This window comes from Fringilla coelebs (assembly GCF_963513975.1).
Source record: "Fringilla coelebs genome assembly, chromosome: 1".
Taxonomy (NCBI): domain Eukaryota; kingdom Metazoa; phylum Chordata; class Aves; order Passeriformes; family Fringillidae; genus Fringilla; species Fringilla coelebs.
The window spans coordinates 143,120,655-143,138,882 of record NC_140028.1 but is presented as its reverse complement, the minus strand read 5'-3'; the positions used below and the strand labels follow the sequence as shown (position 1 = coordinate 143,138,882).

General features: G+C 40.0%; 1 protein-coding gene across 6 annotated transcripts in view; it reads right to left on the bottom strand.

Annotated features, from left to right (window-relative positions):
• DIP2C (disco interacting protein 2 homolog C) overlaps positions 1-18,228 on the bottom strand; it is a 309,487-nt gene that overhangs the window by 38,089 nt on the left and 253,170 nt on the right. For all 6 annotated transcript variants that reach the window (XM_084220016.1, XM_084220018.1, XM_084220017.1 and 3 more), the window contains 5 exons: positions 16,485-16,608; positions 14,773-14,894; positions 11,546-11,657; positions 11,349-11,458; positions 8,437-8,567 (listed from right to left, as the gene is read on the bottom strand). In XM_084220016.1, coding sequence (XP_084076142.1) covers positions 8,437-8,567; positions 11,349-11,458; positions 11,546-11,657; positions 14,773-14,894; positions 16,485-16,608 — 599 coding nt within the window. The remainder of the gene's footprint in view (positions 1-8,436; positions 8,568-11,348; positions 11,459-11,545; positions 11,658-14,772; positions 14,895-16,484; positions 16,609-18,228) is intronic.

Sequence of the window (18,228 nt, the reverse complement as noted above, 5' to 3'; positions counted from 1 at the left end):
AGCACTGGCTGCATCATGGAAAGCCCTACAGCAGCTCCACAGCTCCAGGAGTTTAACATAGCATTGAACCCTGTTTTTCTGCTGTTCTTCCAGAGTCTCTGAGGACTGTAGGCAGAATGTGCTCCTAATCTACTAATTCACTCCAAATTCCAGTGGACTTTGGTCTTAGGACTGTACCAAAAAGAGCAAAATAGCTCAGGTATTAATGGTGTGAATAAGCAGTGTAATAATATTTTAAAAAAATTAAGTGTTGCTGACAAATACTTTGGATTGAGTAATTAGCATTTTAAGAGGCCTTGACTAAAAGAGTATTTTATTACTTAATATGGAAGTGACCTGCCTCCTGCTAAAGCAAGCAAGAGGTCTGCAATAATTTTCAAGGGAGTAAATTTGTCCCTAATTTAACATCCCTTGTAGTTTTAAATTTCTTCTGTGGAAGTTTTATGAACTTTTGAAACTCAAATATACTACATCTCTTGTATACTGGATACCCACTGAGCATAAATATTGTGAAAATACACTTATCAGGGTCCCTGAGGGAAAATTTATGTCAGAGCTAATTTCTCTGGTACCTAAGAATCTCCCCAAGGGAAAGATATTCCCAATTTGATGACTTTATTTCCCATGGGTTCTGTGCTGTTAACTCATCTCACACAGGCACATTTACCATCAATTTTACAGTCCCCTCACATCTCAATTTGTGATCGGTAGATATTTCAAATCGGAATGGTGACAGCATAAAGCCTCCAAATCATAGAAGTTCTGAGAAAGGACCATAAAAGCCCCCAAGATTTATGATGCATAAAAGAATTTCATTTGTGACTTGAAAACTTGAAATGCCAGCTTGATAAAATAAAGTCAATGTTTTCAAATCCAAGTGTCTGAGGTAAGACAGGGAACTTTATTTTCAGGAATACGAGCATCTCTGTAACACTGGACATCAGGCACCTTTGCAATCCTTGCAGATGGGCTGCACACAAACACACACACACACACACACACACACACACACACATTCCCTCCTTGCTGAGTGAGAGCCCCCACTTCCCCCAAAGCCAGATGAGAGTGCTGTCAAGAGTTGTGCCATGTAGAACGAGGTCTGTGTGACCTGGATGGCTCTACTTGGTATGATAAAGGCAAAAGAGGTGAACAAGTCCAGCCACAACAGCAGTTAATAATCCAAATTGTTTAGGTCCCTGCTGGAGTATGAGCCTGAGGATGTCATGGAATATGTATGAACTACAGTTCAAGCAATTTCATTTACCACAGAGGAGAAATTTTATCTTTGACTGCTTGTCCCCAGTGATGCCACTCTGGGTGATTGATGAGCAGGGGCTTACTGTGGAGCGATGTGTTCTGGGATGGGGCTGACAGGGTGGTCACAGCACAGGGTGGGCAAATGAACCATTACCCTTTCATGGAATCACAATAAAGTATCACTGAACCTTGAGCATGTGCTGCATAAACATGTGAAAAGAGATCTTGGCAGCATTACCCATGCCTGAAAGGGGAATGTCCTGAGCTCCAGTGAAAGATCAAACCAGCCAGGGAGCAGTACCCATTTTTACTATAAATATTACCTCACTCTTTCATTCTTAGCAAATTCTATTAAGTTTTTCAGAGAAGTAAGACCAAAAGGCTGCTTAGGGCTCCACAAACAATCAAGGTGTGCAATCTGTCTGGCAAATACGTAATTCTTACAAACAGGAAGCTGTAACCACTCAAGTAAAAACACGGGATGGGCTCCAATCTGTACAAATATGGTATACAGAGATTCACCTTCAAACCCTTCCCCCTGACCCTGAACTTCTCTAATTGATGCAACCAGTAGCAGGTGAAAAAATTATCTGCATAATAATAAACATGATGTTTATTATTGGGTGTCAAATGTGGGAGAACTATTACTCACAAACCACACTAAGATCCCTTAGGTAGCACTTATTCAACTGGGCAGACATACCAAAATCAAAACCAAATCAAAAGAACAAACTTCATACCTGTACTGAAAAGTGTTTGCACAAACTCCACAAGTAATATTGGAGAAAAAAGCTGCATTGCTTTGGTAGGAAAACAGGAAACTGATTCCAAGTGTATTTTACCATGAAATCATTCAGAATAACAGAATTTACACCAAAGACAAATGTTTTCTCCCTCAGCAACACTAATGTGTGAGGGTGAACTGTTTACCTGACTTGATCAACTTATGGACAAGAAAGTGGTTTTGCTCCCACCAACAGTCCTGCAGCAAAGCATGGGGATCTGGATGCAAAATAACCCATCTTCTTCAGACTGAGGGAAACAAATACTCTTATGATTAGGCTTAGACTAAAAAACTTACTCCAATTAGACTGAAACAAATTAAGACGTTGCTAGTATGTTTTCTAAGTTCCATAATGCCTCAAAAATACTGTGGAGTTCAGGATCAAACTCTACAGCAGAAGGAAATATCAAACAGGAAGAAAACTTTCTGTGCTGGAGAGCCTCACACGTGCTGCTCTTGACCGCAATACACAAACCCACATCCAGCTGATGCCATGCCTGCAAACGTCACACCCAGCACAGGCCTTGCCTGCTGAGCTGTGGTTTAATAATCCATGCATATCCTCTGATTTGCAAGAGCAGTTGGTGGAGCTACAAGAAGAACTACAAAGGCATAATTGTGGGGTGAATGTGCCAGTTCCACAGCTGAAGTGCTTTATGCAGCACCTGGTCACCACGACGTCAGCCGTCATTTGGCTCAGCTCCCCGAATCACTCTCTGAAACATTACACAGGATTTGTGCGTCAGTCCAAGCCACAAAACACTCCATACCCCTGAAAATTCACAGGTTTATATTGCCCTGAGAAGCTGTCTATCACCCGTGTTTTGGTAGAGAAAAAGCTGAGGAAAAAATACCCTGGTACAGCTGGTTGAAACATTTCACAGCATTCCAGTGGTTTCAAATCACTGTGAGATGTTAGAGGGTGCTTGCTTAGCATGAATGCCAAGCACCTCACAGAGGAGCACGTGCCTGAACAAACAGTTGTGCAAGGCTGCTTTGGAGGTGCTGGATGAAGCTTGATATGGTTCCAAACCTACAGAAAGTTCTGTCAATGCTGCCTCTGTGCAATTCTAGGAATGGCAGAGAAGTTTGGTCGGTTCATTCAGGTATGGAATTCATGATTTGGTAGAGTTAATCCTGAAACGGAGGCACTGAACAAGGTGAGGCAGTTCCATCTCACCTTGAAACAATGATAGGTGGTTAAACTTTCAGCTTGGCTATTCTCATACAGGAACCAACAAAATAATGGTGAACACTGGCAGCAGGGGACGAATGGGATATTAGGAAAAACTTGGGAGTTTAAATATAAATTGTTGAATTTAAATTCCACTTTCTGAGATTGCAACAATATATGATACAATGGACTAGGTGCAAGATTTTACTTTTGTAAATAAGGAAGGAAGGAACTGTATCAAGATTGTCACAAAAGTATCCTGATGTAGGTCCTAACAGGAGCAGACACGGGCAGAGGAGCCCCGGATCACAATGTCTTTTGTCACAATGACTTTTGGGATGCAGATGCAGAGTGAAATGCAGGGGTGGCTGAGGTGTGAGATCACCTTGTAGAAATGCTGTCTTCCTTTAGGAGACTGCACAGCAATCCAGGGAAAAAAAGAGTATTCAAGTGGTGGACAAAGCCTTGGATTTTGGCAGTAAGTGAAGAGCCCTGTGTGCCTGCACTGAGCAAGGGCTGCCCAAGGACAGGAACACTCCAGGTAAAGCACCAGGCTGTATTTTGGTATGACAGCACCACCTGATCACAGCACTGGCTGCGCTGCTCCTGCAGCCAATGCAGATTCCTGGAAGGACCTCTTGGCACTCAGCTGTTCCACTGAGTTGGAGTTTTAGCCCATATTGTGCTGAGGCAGATCAGCAGTAAAAGCTGAGGTTTTATTATAGTTCCAAATATTTCAGTAGGTCAATAAATGCTGACAATGGCAAGTGCAATTTGCAATTGCATTCTGGCAGTTACTGACCCATCACTGCCCTTACTCCTGTGTCCTTGTGACATGAGCTGCTTCCCCACTTCACTGGAGGAGGCAGGTGGGTACTGCTGAACCCTGCAAGTGTTTCCATCTGGTTTCTGCATTTCTACAGATGATATTTGGCACTTGGTGATGAGGGACAGGTATGGGAACTGGGTGTTTGGTAGAACAAGAGTCTTTACTGTTACCTGGACCAAGCTTGTAGGAAGGACAGTACAGGCTATAAAGGACATTGTTTGAGAATTATCTCTCTTAGGCTTCAAAGGACTTGGGCCAAAATTAAGTCTTCAGTTCTGGAGATCCAACATGTACAAAAAAATAGGGACTTTTGGAGAAAAACTAAAGGTCTTCACCCCACCTGCAGAGTCCAAAGATGACAGCAGGCACGCAGGGCTCTAAGAACATGACTGCACTTGGTAAGCAGATAGCCCATCAGTACCAGAGACAGCAAAAGGCCATTGCTCAGCCTTGAGCATCATTCTGGCTCCTTATCACCATCTCTCCTGCCCCACTTATACCCCATGTAAGGGCACATCTCCAGGGCTGATGGGGTGAGTCTACCAACTCATCTCAGCACTCACGTATCAAGGTGACTCAGGGCATTCAGCTGCCCTTGAACTTTCCAGGCTTGAGGCAGGTTTAACAGTACTGATGCAATGTGGAAGGAAAGCAAATTGACTCTTCCACAAATTGCTACTGGCTGCACTCTCCAGGAAACTGGCACACAGCAGTGTGTGGGAAGACAACACACCTTCACACTCCTCCTGTGCCAGTTATGCGCTTTGCAGAGAACATGACAGATGTTTATGTTCATATCCTTCGCTCCCCATGTAAGAGTTATCCAGTTCTGATGTGGCATTTAGGCTTCTTTATGCAGTCTTGCCTTTAATTTGCTGCATATGAGCTGAAAATTGGGTGAAATGCTTATGCCTGCCAGTTATCTTCAAGTTAGCCTAAATAATCAGTGATTCCTAACACAATAAACTTCCCTAAAATGCAGTTCTCCTGTTGGTGTTGCAATCCCTTGCTTACTTCTTCCACCTGTCTGGTTGCTAAGAAACCTTGCAGTCTTTCTGTAGCAGAAGCCACCTGGCAGCACCACTGTGGATTTTGGCTTCATGGAGAGCCTTCCCTGGACCATTTCATAGCAGTCATGTTATTATTGCATGGCTGCTGTGGACCAGAAAATTCTGTTCCTCTGGTCCAGTCTGAGTCTCACTGACTTACACTATGACAGGCTCAGTTTCTGAGAATATGTATAAAGTTTATAAAAAATCATTAATGTACTTAATTTGAATTTGAGCAAAGACAATTCTGTTTCCCAGCAGTAAAAGTAGAACTGCAATTTTAGTAGGCTTAGCTGGGCTAGAGTAGAGGGAAAATTCTTACTCTATTGCATTACTCAGCAACTATCAATTGAGTGAATCCTCCCTAATGAACTGCAGAATGCTGGATTCTGCCCCACAGTGAGAAGCATTAAGACAGGAACACCTTAATTTCAGGAAGCATTTCTGAACAACAGGATTAAGAACTCTTTTTTTTTACATTTGAGGATTTTTTTTCCTTTTAAAGAATGTAATACATTTTAAAATGTAATGCAACGTAAGTCAGAATACTAGGATTACCTTCTCCAAATGGATAAATGAGATTATTAAAGAGAAAAACACAAAGATAATGTATTCTTTTATTGAATCATGAGTAAGAACTCGTTAAAATTAGGAAGTTAGGGGTTTGCAAACTCACATGGGGCTGACGTCTGCTGCCACACCCAGGACTTGCTGTTCAATGACAAAGGTTCCAAGGAAACCCTGCTGGAGCATGCAGCCAGTTTAGAGGGAGCAGTTCTTTTTAATGTATTGCTCTGCTTTGCAAGGTTTCTTTTCTTTATTATTTTATAACCTTTGGGCCATAAAATAATAAATTAAAAAAAATAAAAAACTTTGCAAAACTATGCAATATATTCAAACTTACCAAAGGGCTGGCTCCATGCTCCAGCAGCTTTCCTAAGTAGCTTTGACCTCACAGAATGGGGCATTCTGGGGCACCACAGTGGAGCAGGCCAGCACAACATCTAAGCACCTACAACGGGGATAAAAGGTTAGTTTTTCTTTCAATTCCTTAGTCAATGCCTCCTTTGGTCTAGTTAATAAAGGAATTTAAATGTACTTTTAACTGCACCCAGCACAGGAGGCTGCTCTTGCTTCCTGCTGGACTCCTAAAACAAAGAGTTCTTATTTAATTCTCAAAAGCCCCTAACTTATAAAAAATTGAAGATCAAATTCCATATGCCATTAGAAATATTAATTAAGTGGAAGTGGTGACAGACAATCATAAGTTTAGAGCAGAAGTTTCTGAGTTAGAAAACTGGGTTGAAATGTTGGGCAGGATCCAGTTATGCTGCACCTCAAAGAGTAAAATGCAAAGTCACAAAATTTTAAATTATGAGGAGTAAGAGCCTTATAAACTCTAGGATGTATTTCTTCCTATCACATCGAATAGTACTCATTTCTAAAATAGTAATGAAATGGAAATTAGATTTGTAAGTGGAATTAATTAGGCTGTATCTGATGCCAGCTTTCTCCAAATGACAATCGCAATTCTAGCAGCCTGAAGTTTTTCTGATTTAATAGGAACAGGGGATCAGTGGCAAAGAAGAGATTGATGTGAAGGTTCATAAGACTCGAGTGCTGCTGGCCTGATCTCAGCTCCTTCAAATCCCTTGTCTCCTTTCTCCTCTTTGAAAATGGTATATAAAATTTCCTATTCCTTCTGTAAGCTACAAATGAGCACAGACTCTGATTGCTTTCTCCCAGAGGCTTGCTGCCTTAATTCACTTGACAGTCATAAACAATCTTCTCCTTCTGAAAGGCTGAGTACTATCAGTATTGGGAAGGACCTAAGGGCAGCACATGCATATTTGTTGGAGAAATGGTTCTGGAAGAAAAAAAAAATTTGCATTCAGGAGAGTCTTGGGCATCACAAATTATTTGGGTTTTGGACAGGTCAACATTTATCTGTTTTATGGCTCTATCATGATGTTGCTCAGAAGTTATTCCTGGATGCTCTCTGTTCCAGCACTATCCTATACAATGATACATTCCTTAGCTGAACTCTCCTATGGTGCTGCACAGACCTTCCTTGGCCTAACACATCAGCACATCCTGGGACACTCAAGTCTTTATTGAAATAGTCAACTGACTTTAAAAAAGCAACATTTAAAAAATTAAACTTAAACCAGAGCGATTTAATTAAAATCTCAATATTTCTGAAGGGTTTTTTTTTTTTTTTGCAGCCTCAATAGTTTTACTTTTATGTTGGGTAAATTAAACACTGAAAACCCAAAAGTTTTCATTTTCAAAACAAAGGCAACTCTAATCCCTATGTAAAATCCAAAACAGTATTAGGCAAGTATAGCTTAAATCAAGAAAAACTGATCAAGAATGAATAAGATAATACTGTTAATCTTTAGCCTATTTAATATATAATAACAAATATTTAAAAGGGCAATAAACTGTGCCAATAGCCTGCTTTTAAATAATTGTTTTAAATAAAAGAAATTGTTGCAGTTGTTATCAAATAATATTTCCTTCAGGTATTTAGTAAATTGGTACAAAGTTTATCCAAAGTATTTTTAATGCCGCTGATTATCTTCATTTTAGCAAATAAAAATAGCAGTACTGCTAACACCAGAGAACTTTCTGTGGAGAGAGCAAAGATGTCAGACCACTGTGACTCTGAGATGCCTTCATCAAAATGGGCTCCATTAACACTCCCACAGTTCTTTTCCTTTCCCTATGCATCAACACAACTAGCTTAAAAAAAAAAATAAAATCAATAGACCTGCTTTCAGTGCTGAACTGTAACTTCCCTGGAGTATAGAGATTGACAGAAATGTTGTATTTCCAAATTTATTAGCCCAAAAAGCTGATTCACATTTCACTAGAAATGTTTTGTTTTCTGTTAACTTGCCTACTGCCATACGAGTACACCTGCAAGAAAACACACTTCTGTGTCTCTGCAGAAATCACATCCCTCAAGTCCCACAAATAAGAGTGCCCTGATATCTACTCCTGCTTTCAGATTAGAGAATGAAAAAGAGGGCATGAGGAAACCACTTCCTTAAGGGAATATTGGTAAAGCACTGCTTCCATCAAAGGAAACAGGCCAGGCTCTGCAGAGACAGCAGTAAAGCAGCAGGAGGTCAGTGAGCAGCCCTGCCGATGCTCTGCACTTCCCAGCCCAAACACCTACAGCCATGCCCTGCTCAAACAAACCACATCCTCCACACAGCAGCTTCCACACAGCTCCCAGCAACTCCAGAGGCACTGCCTGTTCCTCCCATCCTTTCATCACTCACATCATCCATCACAGTGGAAACCTCTTTCAGAAAAGGCTGAGGAGAAGTCTCACCTGCAGAGGCACCAGAGGACAAACCCAAGTCCACAGTAGGGGTCCAAGCAGATGGCCACTTCCCTGGAGGGATAAAGCTCACACTGCAGCTTGATAGAACGACAAAAGGCACTAGTGGCTGCATGAGACATCTGAAAGACAACAGCAAAGCAATTAAAATGATCAACTGTGTCATTGGAAGGCTCACTCCCAGACTGCACCAAGTGCTCACATCAATTACAGGATAAAAACACCAAATAAATATTGACTTTATGCTCAATGTAATTGACTTTATGCACACAGGTAATTTATATCTTAGAAAACATAATTTTCCTTCAAGAGGGCATCCACATAATTGTGAAAGGGGAGAGGAGACAAAATGAATGGTAAGTTTGAAGTGATTTAGGAAGAAGGCTGGGAGTGGGTTAAAGATGTGCTCCAAGTGTATGCAAAGCTAATGATAACATGCTACATTTTCTGGAAGAATAAAGGAATGAAGGAATGAATGAAACATTTCGTTGATCATCAGTAACCTATTTTAAAGTATGTATTTCTTAACAACGTAAATGAAAAATGCCAAAGCACCTTTTTAATTGAAAGGATTTTGCCAGCAAAGTAGTACTAAGGAACTAAACATTCAGCAATAAAAATCCCCAATAAACTTAGTAAAGTTTCTGTAAATAAATATCTCTAAAATTTCTTCATGTTATCCAGGTCCTAGTTGAGAAACGGGCTCTTAAAATCTCGGTAAGGAAGCTTTCAAAGATAATGCAAGCAGAAAGTAGAAATTAAAAAACTGATCCAAAGGAAATGATTCTGACTTTTTCCCTAGTTTTAGGATGCTTTCCACACTCACCCATCCTGACTTACAAGTTCTCATGACAAAGGAAACAGGAAAATATATTTTAATGTTTGTCTTCTCTATTAGTAACAAGTATGACACCAGTGTGAGAAGTCTGGATAGGAGTTAACTTACCAAACCTTTGATCTCTGCCACAAAGGGAGCTGGTTGCTTTATATACTGCTCACTGAGAGTCAGTGGAGGAAAACGGGCACTTGGAAGGGAAAATTTATTTGATCTTAAAGTAAACAGGGGAATAAATCTCCAGAAGTGACTTTTTCTTCATTCCAATGACAGCCATAACTGAGGCTGGATGTGCTCCCAGTGATGCAAAAGGACCAGCTCTGAATGGGTGTCTGTGTGGCGATCATCTGCAGTCTGCAAATTAATTCTACTCCAGCTGAATCAAGACCACTTTTTCAAATGGGATTAAACTGAACTCTACTGATATAGAACTGCTGTTGTTCTGTGAATTTTTACACCATACTGCATGTAAGCAATTGAAAATGCTGAGTGTAAATGCAAGGGAAATCTACTACTTTCAAAGTGATTACAAAACATTTATCAACTTTTCAGGAGCCACGGGAGTTATTTAGCCATTTCTTTTAATTTAATACCACTGCATTACAAATATAAGCCTTGTGGCCTCTTTTGATCATTTTATAATTAATTAATCACTAGTGATGATGAAGTAGATGGTAACTGTTAACATAAACCTGCTGAATCAGTGACCTGCAGGCTCTGTGACCCAGATATTAGAACTAATCAAGAATTCCTTGATAGATTTATCTGTATTTCCCTCTAGCTACACTAAGAAAGGCTCATTGACTTGTCCTGCCTTTGACTATCTTTGAAGTTTCCCAAATACTCACTTTGCATAGTTAGTAGTCATTTCTGCAAGTCTGATAAAGTGTAATTCAGACCTGATTTAATACAGATGACTGCATCTGAAACAATCATTTGAGGCTTTCTCTAGAGGAAATGAAGACTTATGTGACATTCACGCCTTTAAAAAAATAGATATTTTAGATAAGTCAGATAAATTACACCCTAAAATCCCTGATTCTCTCTGTTGGCTACTGAGCAGCCCAATGACTACTCCACATCTCCAGGCATTGTAGCTATTCAAAGTTACACGGAATAAATGCTGCAGGAGTGTCCAATATGTGACCATCAGCCAGGTCAACCATTTAACCATCAGTCAGCCTCAGGCTGGTCACTTCAACAGCTCTCTGCTTCCATCTCTTCATCCAAATACTGGGAAAATCATGTTTTCTTTCTTTATAAATTATGCTGACAGTTTCTGCAAATGGATGATACTAAGGAGTGTGAGGAATTCAGCATAGGCTCCAAGTGTGATACATCAGCAGAGATTGCTAAAGTAATCATAATCCTTGGATATGCTTCCTTAAATGAGTAAGGAAGAAACAGGTAAGAATAACAGAGTGATTTTAGAGTGTCTTGGTGAAACCAGTAGTGGGATACATAAGTTAGGTAAAACAGATTTGATGAATTGTGGCTAGAGGGTTGGAGAAAATGGCAGAATAGATTTCAAGAGTTTAAAATGCCTCATCTTAGCAAACAAATCTATCAATGAATTTTTGCAGTTTACTCTAGTACTGTACTGGGTGAATATATCAAAGAAATCATCAGGTCCCTTAATTGCAAGAAGAGAATATTGAAAACCAATGGCCAGTAGCTGAGTTGAAATAAGAAGGGAGCAATGAATGGGCACTGGAACAAGCAGGAAAACGATGACAGTCTCATTTCCTTCATAAAATGGAAATAACAGCTGCCTAAGCTGAAAAATTCAGCTTTGTCTGTTCAGACAGACAAACTAGAGATCTATGCACAGGAGTAATGGAATGAAATTTTTAGCCTGAGGAGGAGGAGAGGGGCTAAACCCACCACACACAGTCCTGTATCAAGCAGAAAAGAACTAATTTCATGTCAAGGGATTCAAACAATGTCTGCATGGGAGGAAGCACTTCAATTCCTGCTTCCAAAAATCACGAGGAATCACAAATGAGGAGCAGCCACCTGCCAGCCAGGCAGGACGGCAAGAAGGGCAGCTTTAAGCAGAAGTCCCTACCTTTACCCCTGCCAGCATGCCCGTGGTGGAGACACTGAAGTCAAGGTAAGCAAGTGTTTCAGGGTTAGAAGGTTTGTAGATCTGTGCAGGCCGCTTCTTTGGCAAATCGTCTGGTGGAGACAGAGACAGAAAACGTGTGTGTGTCACTGACAAGCCCAGGGACACCAGGGACAGAGCTCCCCTGGCCCAGCACTCACCTGTGTCCAGGACTGGAGGCCATGTCCTGATATCCACGGCTGCCGCTGCCTCCCGCGACCGTAACAATTTACAAATCAATTGCGTGGTCATTAAGCAGGCAGAGCGGCTCACCTAGAAATTCAAGGAATAAATAAAAACACAATGGGAAACTAATTAACTCCTCCATGAAAATGGGCAAGACTGTGACTTATTTTCTGCCAGAACAGGACCCAGGTATATCAATTTTAGGTGTTCTGACCCCCAGGTGGGAAGATGCTCAAAAATGCAGCTCACAAAGAAGACAAGGTCATGTGAGTTTTACGACTTCTATGAAAATTGCACTTTGAGAAGAGCATTGTAACGAAATTAAAGGCACCTTAACAGTGAGAATGTGACCTTTCCAACACATTGCATCAGCTCTTACCCCAAAGTGCCAGTAAAGACTGTGTCCAAAAGATTTCCTATGTGACAATAGCGTATCTTGGTTCATAAACAATATCTTCAGATAAACCAAAACCTAGTCTGACATTTTATATTAATAATTTTACTATCTTAAGTCAATTTTATGTTAGCCACGCATTTCCAATTCCTGTGCTAGTGATAAACCACTGGGAGCTTTTCTGATATTGGCAAAAGTAGCTCTAGAACAGAAATCATGGAAGTGGTACTAAGAAATGAAATTGGGAGCTTACAGCAAATTCCATCTGCACTGAATTTTCAATGATAGATGCTAAATTCTCCTTTTAGATCTGCTATTCTTAAAAGTTCATAGGTATCAACTACAAGAATATTTCTTACTTAATGAGAATACTTCTTATTCTTATTAATAAAAATGAATATGCTTAAGGAATTCAGGCAATTATGCATAAAAGCACGGAAATCACTGAAGATAAAACACAGGAAAAATTGGAAAGGCAGTTTTCTTTTTTTGCCCAAACTTTGAAAATCTGTGCAAATGCTGCTAAGACTATTTTTTCTTTAAGGAAAATTAAACATTTCATTGCACACAAAATTTCCTGTGTTTAAACTAATAAAATCAGTAATCAGATGTACACTAAATTTTACCACTGAGCAGAAGAGAACAGCTTCTATTGACAATGATCTCATGAAAGTCAACTTTTTAGAACGCCAGAAATTTAGATATTTTGAAATTTGGAGCAAGCATCACTGAATCAAACTCTAATCTCTTGACACTCTAATCCCATGACTGCCTTGTACAGACTGTTTAAATACTTCAAGCTAAAAGTGAATACAAACAAAGCCCCTGCAGCACCCTTTAATCTATTTTCATTGTCATGGCAAGGCAAATTAATTCTTACATCACTAATCTTAATCCATGAAAATCTTGATTTGAGATGCTAAACCATAAAAAAAAGGAATTTCAAGAGTTGGTGGTTCCCAGCCCACTGAAGAATTACATAATTGGACGATCAGAGGGTTTATTAAAATACAGAATATCCATGCCTAGAGAATTCCACATCAGAGGTAAACACACAGGGATAGTGGGTAGGAGAAATAACACAGCTTAGCTACAGGTTAGGAACTGCTCAAGATGGGGCTCAGTTCAGTTATATTTTACAGCTACCAGCTCATCACAAAAACACATTTTTTGCAATTATGCAGGCCAGATTTTACTCAGAAGTCATTCTTACTGACTACAAAAGGTGAGTGCAGACATACAACAGGTTACGGCAGGCATTGACCCCATCACATCAGGGAATTTGTGTGACTGCATTGACACTGAAAAGAGAGCTGCAATATTTTAATTTCTACAAATCCATTACTCTCAAAATTGAGAGAAATTATTGTGTAAAACAAAGCTGAGAGGTTTATAAGTCAAACTGGCATTAATATGGCCAATAAATGTCAACATTTTATCTAAAGTTAGTTTATCAAAGGGACAATGAATACAAGCAAGCTTAGATCTGTCAGTTTTTTATCATGAAATCAAACATCTAGTTTAGCTATTAAACATCAAAAGAAAAAAAACACATTTTACATCACATCTGTATGTTAACAATTGATGTTTAAAAACACCAAGTGTCAAAATATTCAATAACAAGAATCCTGAAAATAATAGAACAATTTTTCATACCTCTTCTGATACTTTGTGGCACCTGATGCCATAAGAAAAGCCAAAAATTACAACTATCTCTACTACTTGTTAATTGAAAATATCAAAATAATTTATCAATGGTAAAACCACATTTGTTTAAACTGGTTTCTTCAAAATTCCAATCAGTAAATTAGAAACTGCCACATATAAAGGGCTGTCTAATTTCAACTATTTTTACTTCCCTCAGTAAGAAGTAGAGTGCAGTTATTTATGTGCAACAAAGGTTAAACATTGTTAGATAAAGCCAAAACACCAAAAGAAAGCACTGAATGAAAAAGACTGAGCAACACTTTCCTGGATGAAACAAAAGACCAACCAACATCTTCACAACAAAATTTTAAAATTGCTTTAAATGGAGAACAGTTGGATATTCAGAGGTGAGCATGCCATTGGTGAGGAAAAACTTCCCACTGAGGTTTTTCTCAAGAGTCTGTGTGGCTCTGCCTGTGAGGAATCCTATCACAGTTATATATATATTTATAGCTATATAAATATTTATATATTTATATAAAAAAATAAATATAAAGAAGCATTTAAAATATATTTATTGAAAGCAGTCACACAACTGGGGCAAAATGTGAGGAGGTTGTGTATTGCCAAGCTGTGGTGGTGTTCACAGGGGTCCCAGGGTGAGGGAAGAGATGAGAATGTTGACTCCATGTTTTAGAAAGCTTGATTTTTTATTTTATGATATATATTATATAAAAACTATACTAAAAGAATGGAAGAAAGGATTTCATCAGAAGGCTAAGAATAGAAAAGGAATGATAACAAAGGCTTGTGACTGAGACAGTCCAGACAGCTGGACTGTGATTGGCCATTAATTAGAAACAACCACACGAGACCAATCCCAAATCCACCTGTTGCATTCCACAGCAGCAGATAATCTGTGTTTACATTTTGTTCCTGAGGCCTCTCAGCTTCTCAGGAGGAAAAATCCTAAGGAAAGGATTTTTCAGAAAATATCATGGCCACACCAAGTAGTGTTGATTTTGCAACCCACTGAAGTCCTGGGAAGGAATACAACCCTTCAACCCAACCACCCCTCACTCAGGTCACTGCTCCTAGAGACACAAATCTCTCATCATGCACACCCATCTCATCTCTTGTGCAAGGTGGGTGTGTGCTCACCTCCACGATCATCTTGACGGTGGGCAGCGTGGTGGCGATGTTCTGGGGGTGCGGTGGCCGCACCGTGATGGGCACGCAGCCCGCGTACAGGCACCCGTAAAACGCCGCAATCAGGTCTATCCCTGCACGGGAACAAAGCAGAAACCCCCCTGAAAATCAAACAGCTTAATCACAGATCCTGTGTCAGCATAAATATTACTTGGAACTAGACCCAGAAGGTTAAATGAGTGGCTATGTCCTTTAGCAGACTTCTCCTTCAGCCCCTTGTCAGTGTTTGTTCAGCTTCAGTGATTCCGCTCAACTGCACCGTTCTGAGCATGAAAAACCATGGGTGACACCAAAACTGCAGCCAGATAGCAACATTTAGGAGAACTCCAGTTTGTTGTTCAGGAGGTAACCTGTTAAAAAGACTGATTTCTACAGATTAATTATCTTGCTAAGTGTACATTTGTAGTGTACAAGAAGAGAGATGTCCCAGCAAAAGGACGAGGTAGGATGATGCTTGGTTCTTTCAGCTGCAGAAGGAACATCTGGAGGTTCCATAAAATCCTGCCTTTCTCTTGCCATTTTTAACCTCACATACGCAGTCTTGACTTATCTACCTGAAATTTTACAGTAAAAAAGGGAGTAATGATTTTGAAATCCTGCTTCTAACATAAAATTTGGTACTGTGCCATACAAATATTGACAGCAGGTGATGGACAATGGACAGCACCCTTCAGGCTACCTAAGGAGGCAGAACAGTTCAGAGATCCCTTGAATACTGCTGTCTGTCACCTCCCTGGTGCTGTACACAGACTGTGGTAAGATGACAGTGGGGGCTGGTTTATTCTTTCAGTGGAAAAGGATCTGCAGTACTGGTAGGTTATTGTTCCTTCACTAAAATGCTTCATTTGTGGGAAGTGAAATACAGAAAACAAGCATTTAAGTTTAAAGTATTAGTCTTCCTTTGTGGAAAAGGTTTTCCCATATTAACTATTGTGAAACTTCTATAACTACAAAGATATAACCAGTGTATTGCAGTCCTTACAAACCAAATATCACATTACAGACCTTAGATCAGACTGTTTATTTCACTAACACACAAGAAATGTTAAAGATAAAAGAGTAGCACTAGATCAGACATAATTTCAAGCAAATGTCAAATGTATTACCAGTTAACACAGACTTAAAAGCCTTGAAGCCAAAGGATGAAAATCAAAACCAAGAGAGCTATCTAGATTAGGAGTCTATAGAGAAAATGGTAATGACAATTTTGTATTTCTTGATCATTTGCTACTTATCAATCAAATTTCTACTCTAAAAAAACCCCATGTATTACTTCCTGGTTATTGTTGCTTTACCCTCATGAAATGCAGCACTTCCAAGAGGGAATTGAACAGGGGAATCTAAGAACACTTAGCAGCTGGAACTGCATGCTCATAAAATAGTCAGTATCCAGCAAATTAAAAAAAAAAAAGCAGTAATTAAGACAGGTTTTAAAAACACAGGTTAGTCTCAATCTGAACCCAGAGCAATAAAATCTGTGTGCACTGATAAAGAGAGATTCTTTTAAATACATTGGACTAAGTTCAAAGGAATGTGCATGAGGCAAACATCTTGTGTTTGACAATTCCCATGGTGCACATGGCAACCCCCCTGCTGCAGCATCCTTCAGAAGGACCTTGATCAACCTCCAGGAGTCCCAAGGTGCTGCTACAGCAATTCTTTACCTGGTGGGTAAACCAAAGCCACATGGTCTCCATCCTGTAAATGTCCCCTCTCCATCAGCATGACAGCTATCTTCTCAGCTCGTTTATGCAGCTGGACACATGTCAGTGAGTTGGCTATTGTTCCCTGCACAGGAGGAAAGACAAATGTCACAGGAGATAATGCAATGGGCTGAAATTCTATTTTCCTCTTCACCTTAGAAGTTGTGGGATGAGGGGCAGCCACAATATGCCATGCAATGAACTTAAAATATGGAAACATTCAGCCTTAGGCCAAACTGTAGTTGGAAGGAGAAAATGTTTCTAAAGTAGAGGAATGTTCTCTGTTCCTTTCTCTGTGCCTTCTGCCCTCAACAGTGTTTCTCTCTACCACCAAGGCAGTACAGCAGTGTGCTAATATCCTGTACTTCCCTTGCTGCACAGGCAGCATTCCTGCTGCAGCCAGGGAAGTGCCTCTATGGTCTCTGTAGCAAACTGGAGCATCTGTGGAGAGCAATTCTGAAAATTGCATTTTGTTGTCTGCACACTGGAGTGGGGCCAAATGGCCCAGCAGAAATACTTGACAAAAGACAAAAGACACAGGAGAAAACAATACTTTGTGATGGAAAAAAAAATTAGTCTGGAACAAAAGATAAGCACTTATATTGCATATAAATGGAAGAGAGAAGAAAGAACATTTGTTAAATTTGAATAACTCTGGTCAGCATGAGCTTGGCATTTTTGAAGCATTTCAAATAGTGCAAACTCAAAATCATCAGTCACAGTGTTTTAAATTGAATGAGTGTTACAGTTCTTGCACTTCCTAAATACATATATATATATATATGTGTGTGTGTGTGTGTGCATATATGCACACACACAAGTACACATTTAGAAAAATATATACATCTCTACCATAAAATTCACTACCACTGCAGGCAGACACCTCAGAATTCTAAAAACAAATGTACAGGACAGACTGGCTGCACCTAGAGCTGGTCAGGCCAGGTCTGGGCTGGCAGAAAGGGACAGGGCAGTATGGGAAGGGCTGCATCTTGGCTTATGTTCTTGTTCAGTGGAAAAAGAGGAGTTCAGTCTCCAGTTGTGACACACCTGGCACCTGAAACAAGCACTAAGTTCACTTGAGAAGAAGTGTTTCTGAAAAAATTGGGGAGGAAAAGGTAAGAATATGTAAATACGTATATACTAAAGAAGAACACATAAACACACACAAAAATAGAACAGTGCATCAAAAATGCAATGTAATACAATTAAAAAGTATTGCAGCACTATCCTCCTAAAGAGAGAAAGCAAGAAGGTCTACTGTTTCAAGGAAATCTTCTTTACACTCTATTTTAACAAGGCAAGGAATAAGAAGTATTTGTTCTGGTGCTAGTTTCTATTCACCACCACCCCACACACCACTGCAGTGTTTGCTCACCAGGCTTCAGAGAGGAGGGAGCAATTTGCCAAAGGACAAGCACTGCAAGCAGTGCCACGTTACCAGGATCACCTGGCAGTCACAGACCTCATCACAAACTGTCAACAAAGAGCACAGCCCAACTGGAAATAAAATGGACAAAGCCAGGGCTCAGCTTTCCTCTTCATCATCCTCAGCAACCACACTTACTGAATTGCACTTCAGACAGTTTTAGTAAGTCTTCTGATCAATGTGGAGATCATTTCACTAAGAAGGCTTCCTTTAAAGGCATATGCAACTCTGTGTGTGGATGCTGGACCAGAGATGACTTCCATCTGTCCAGCCCTG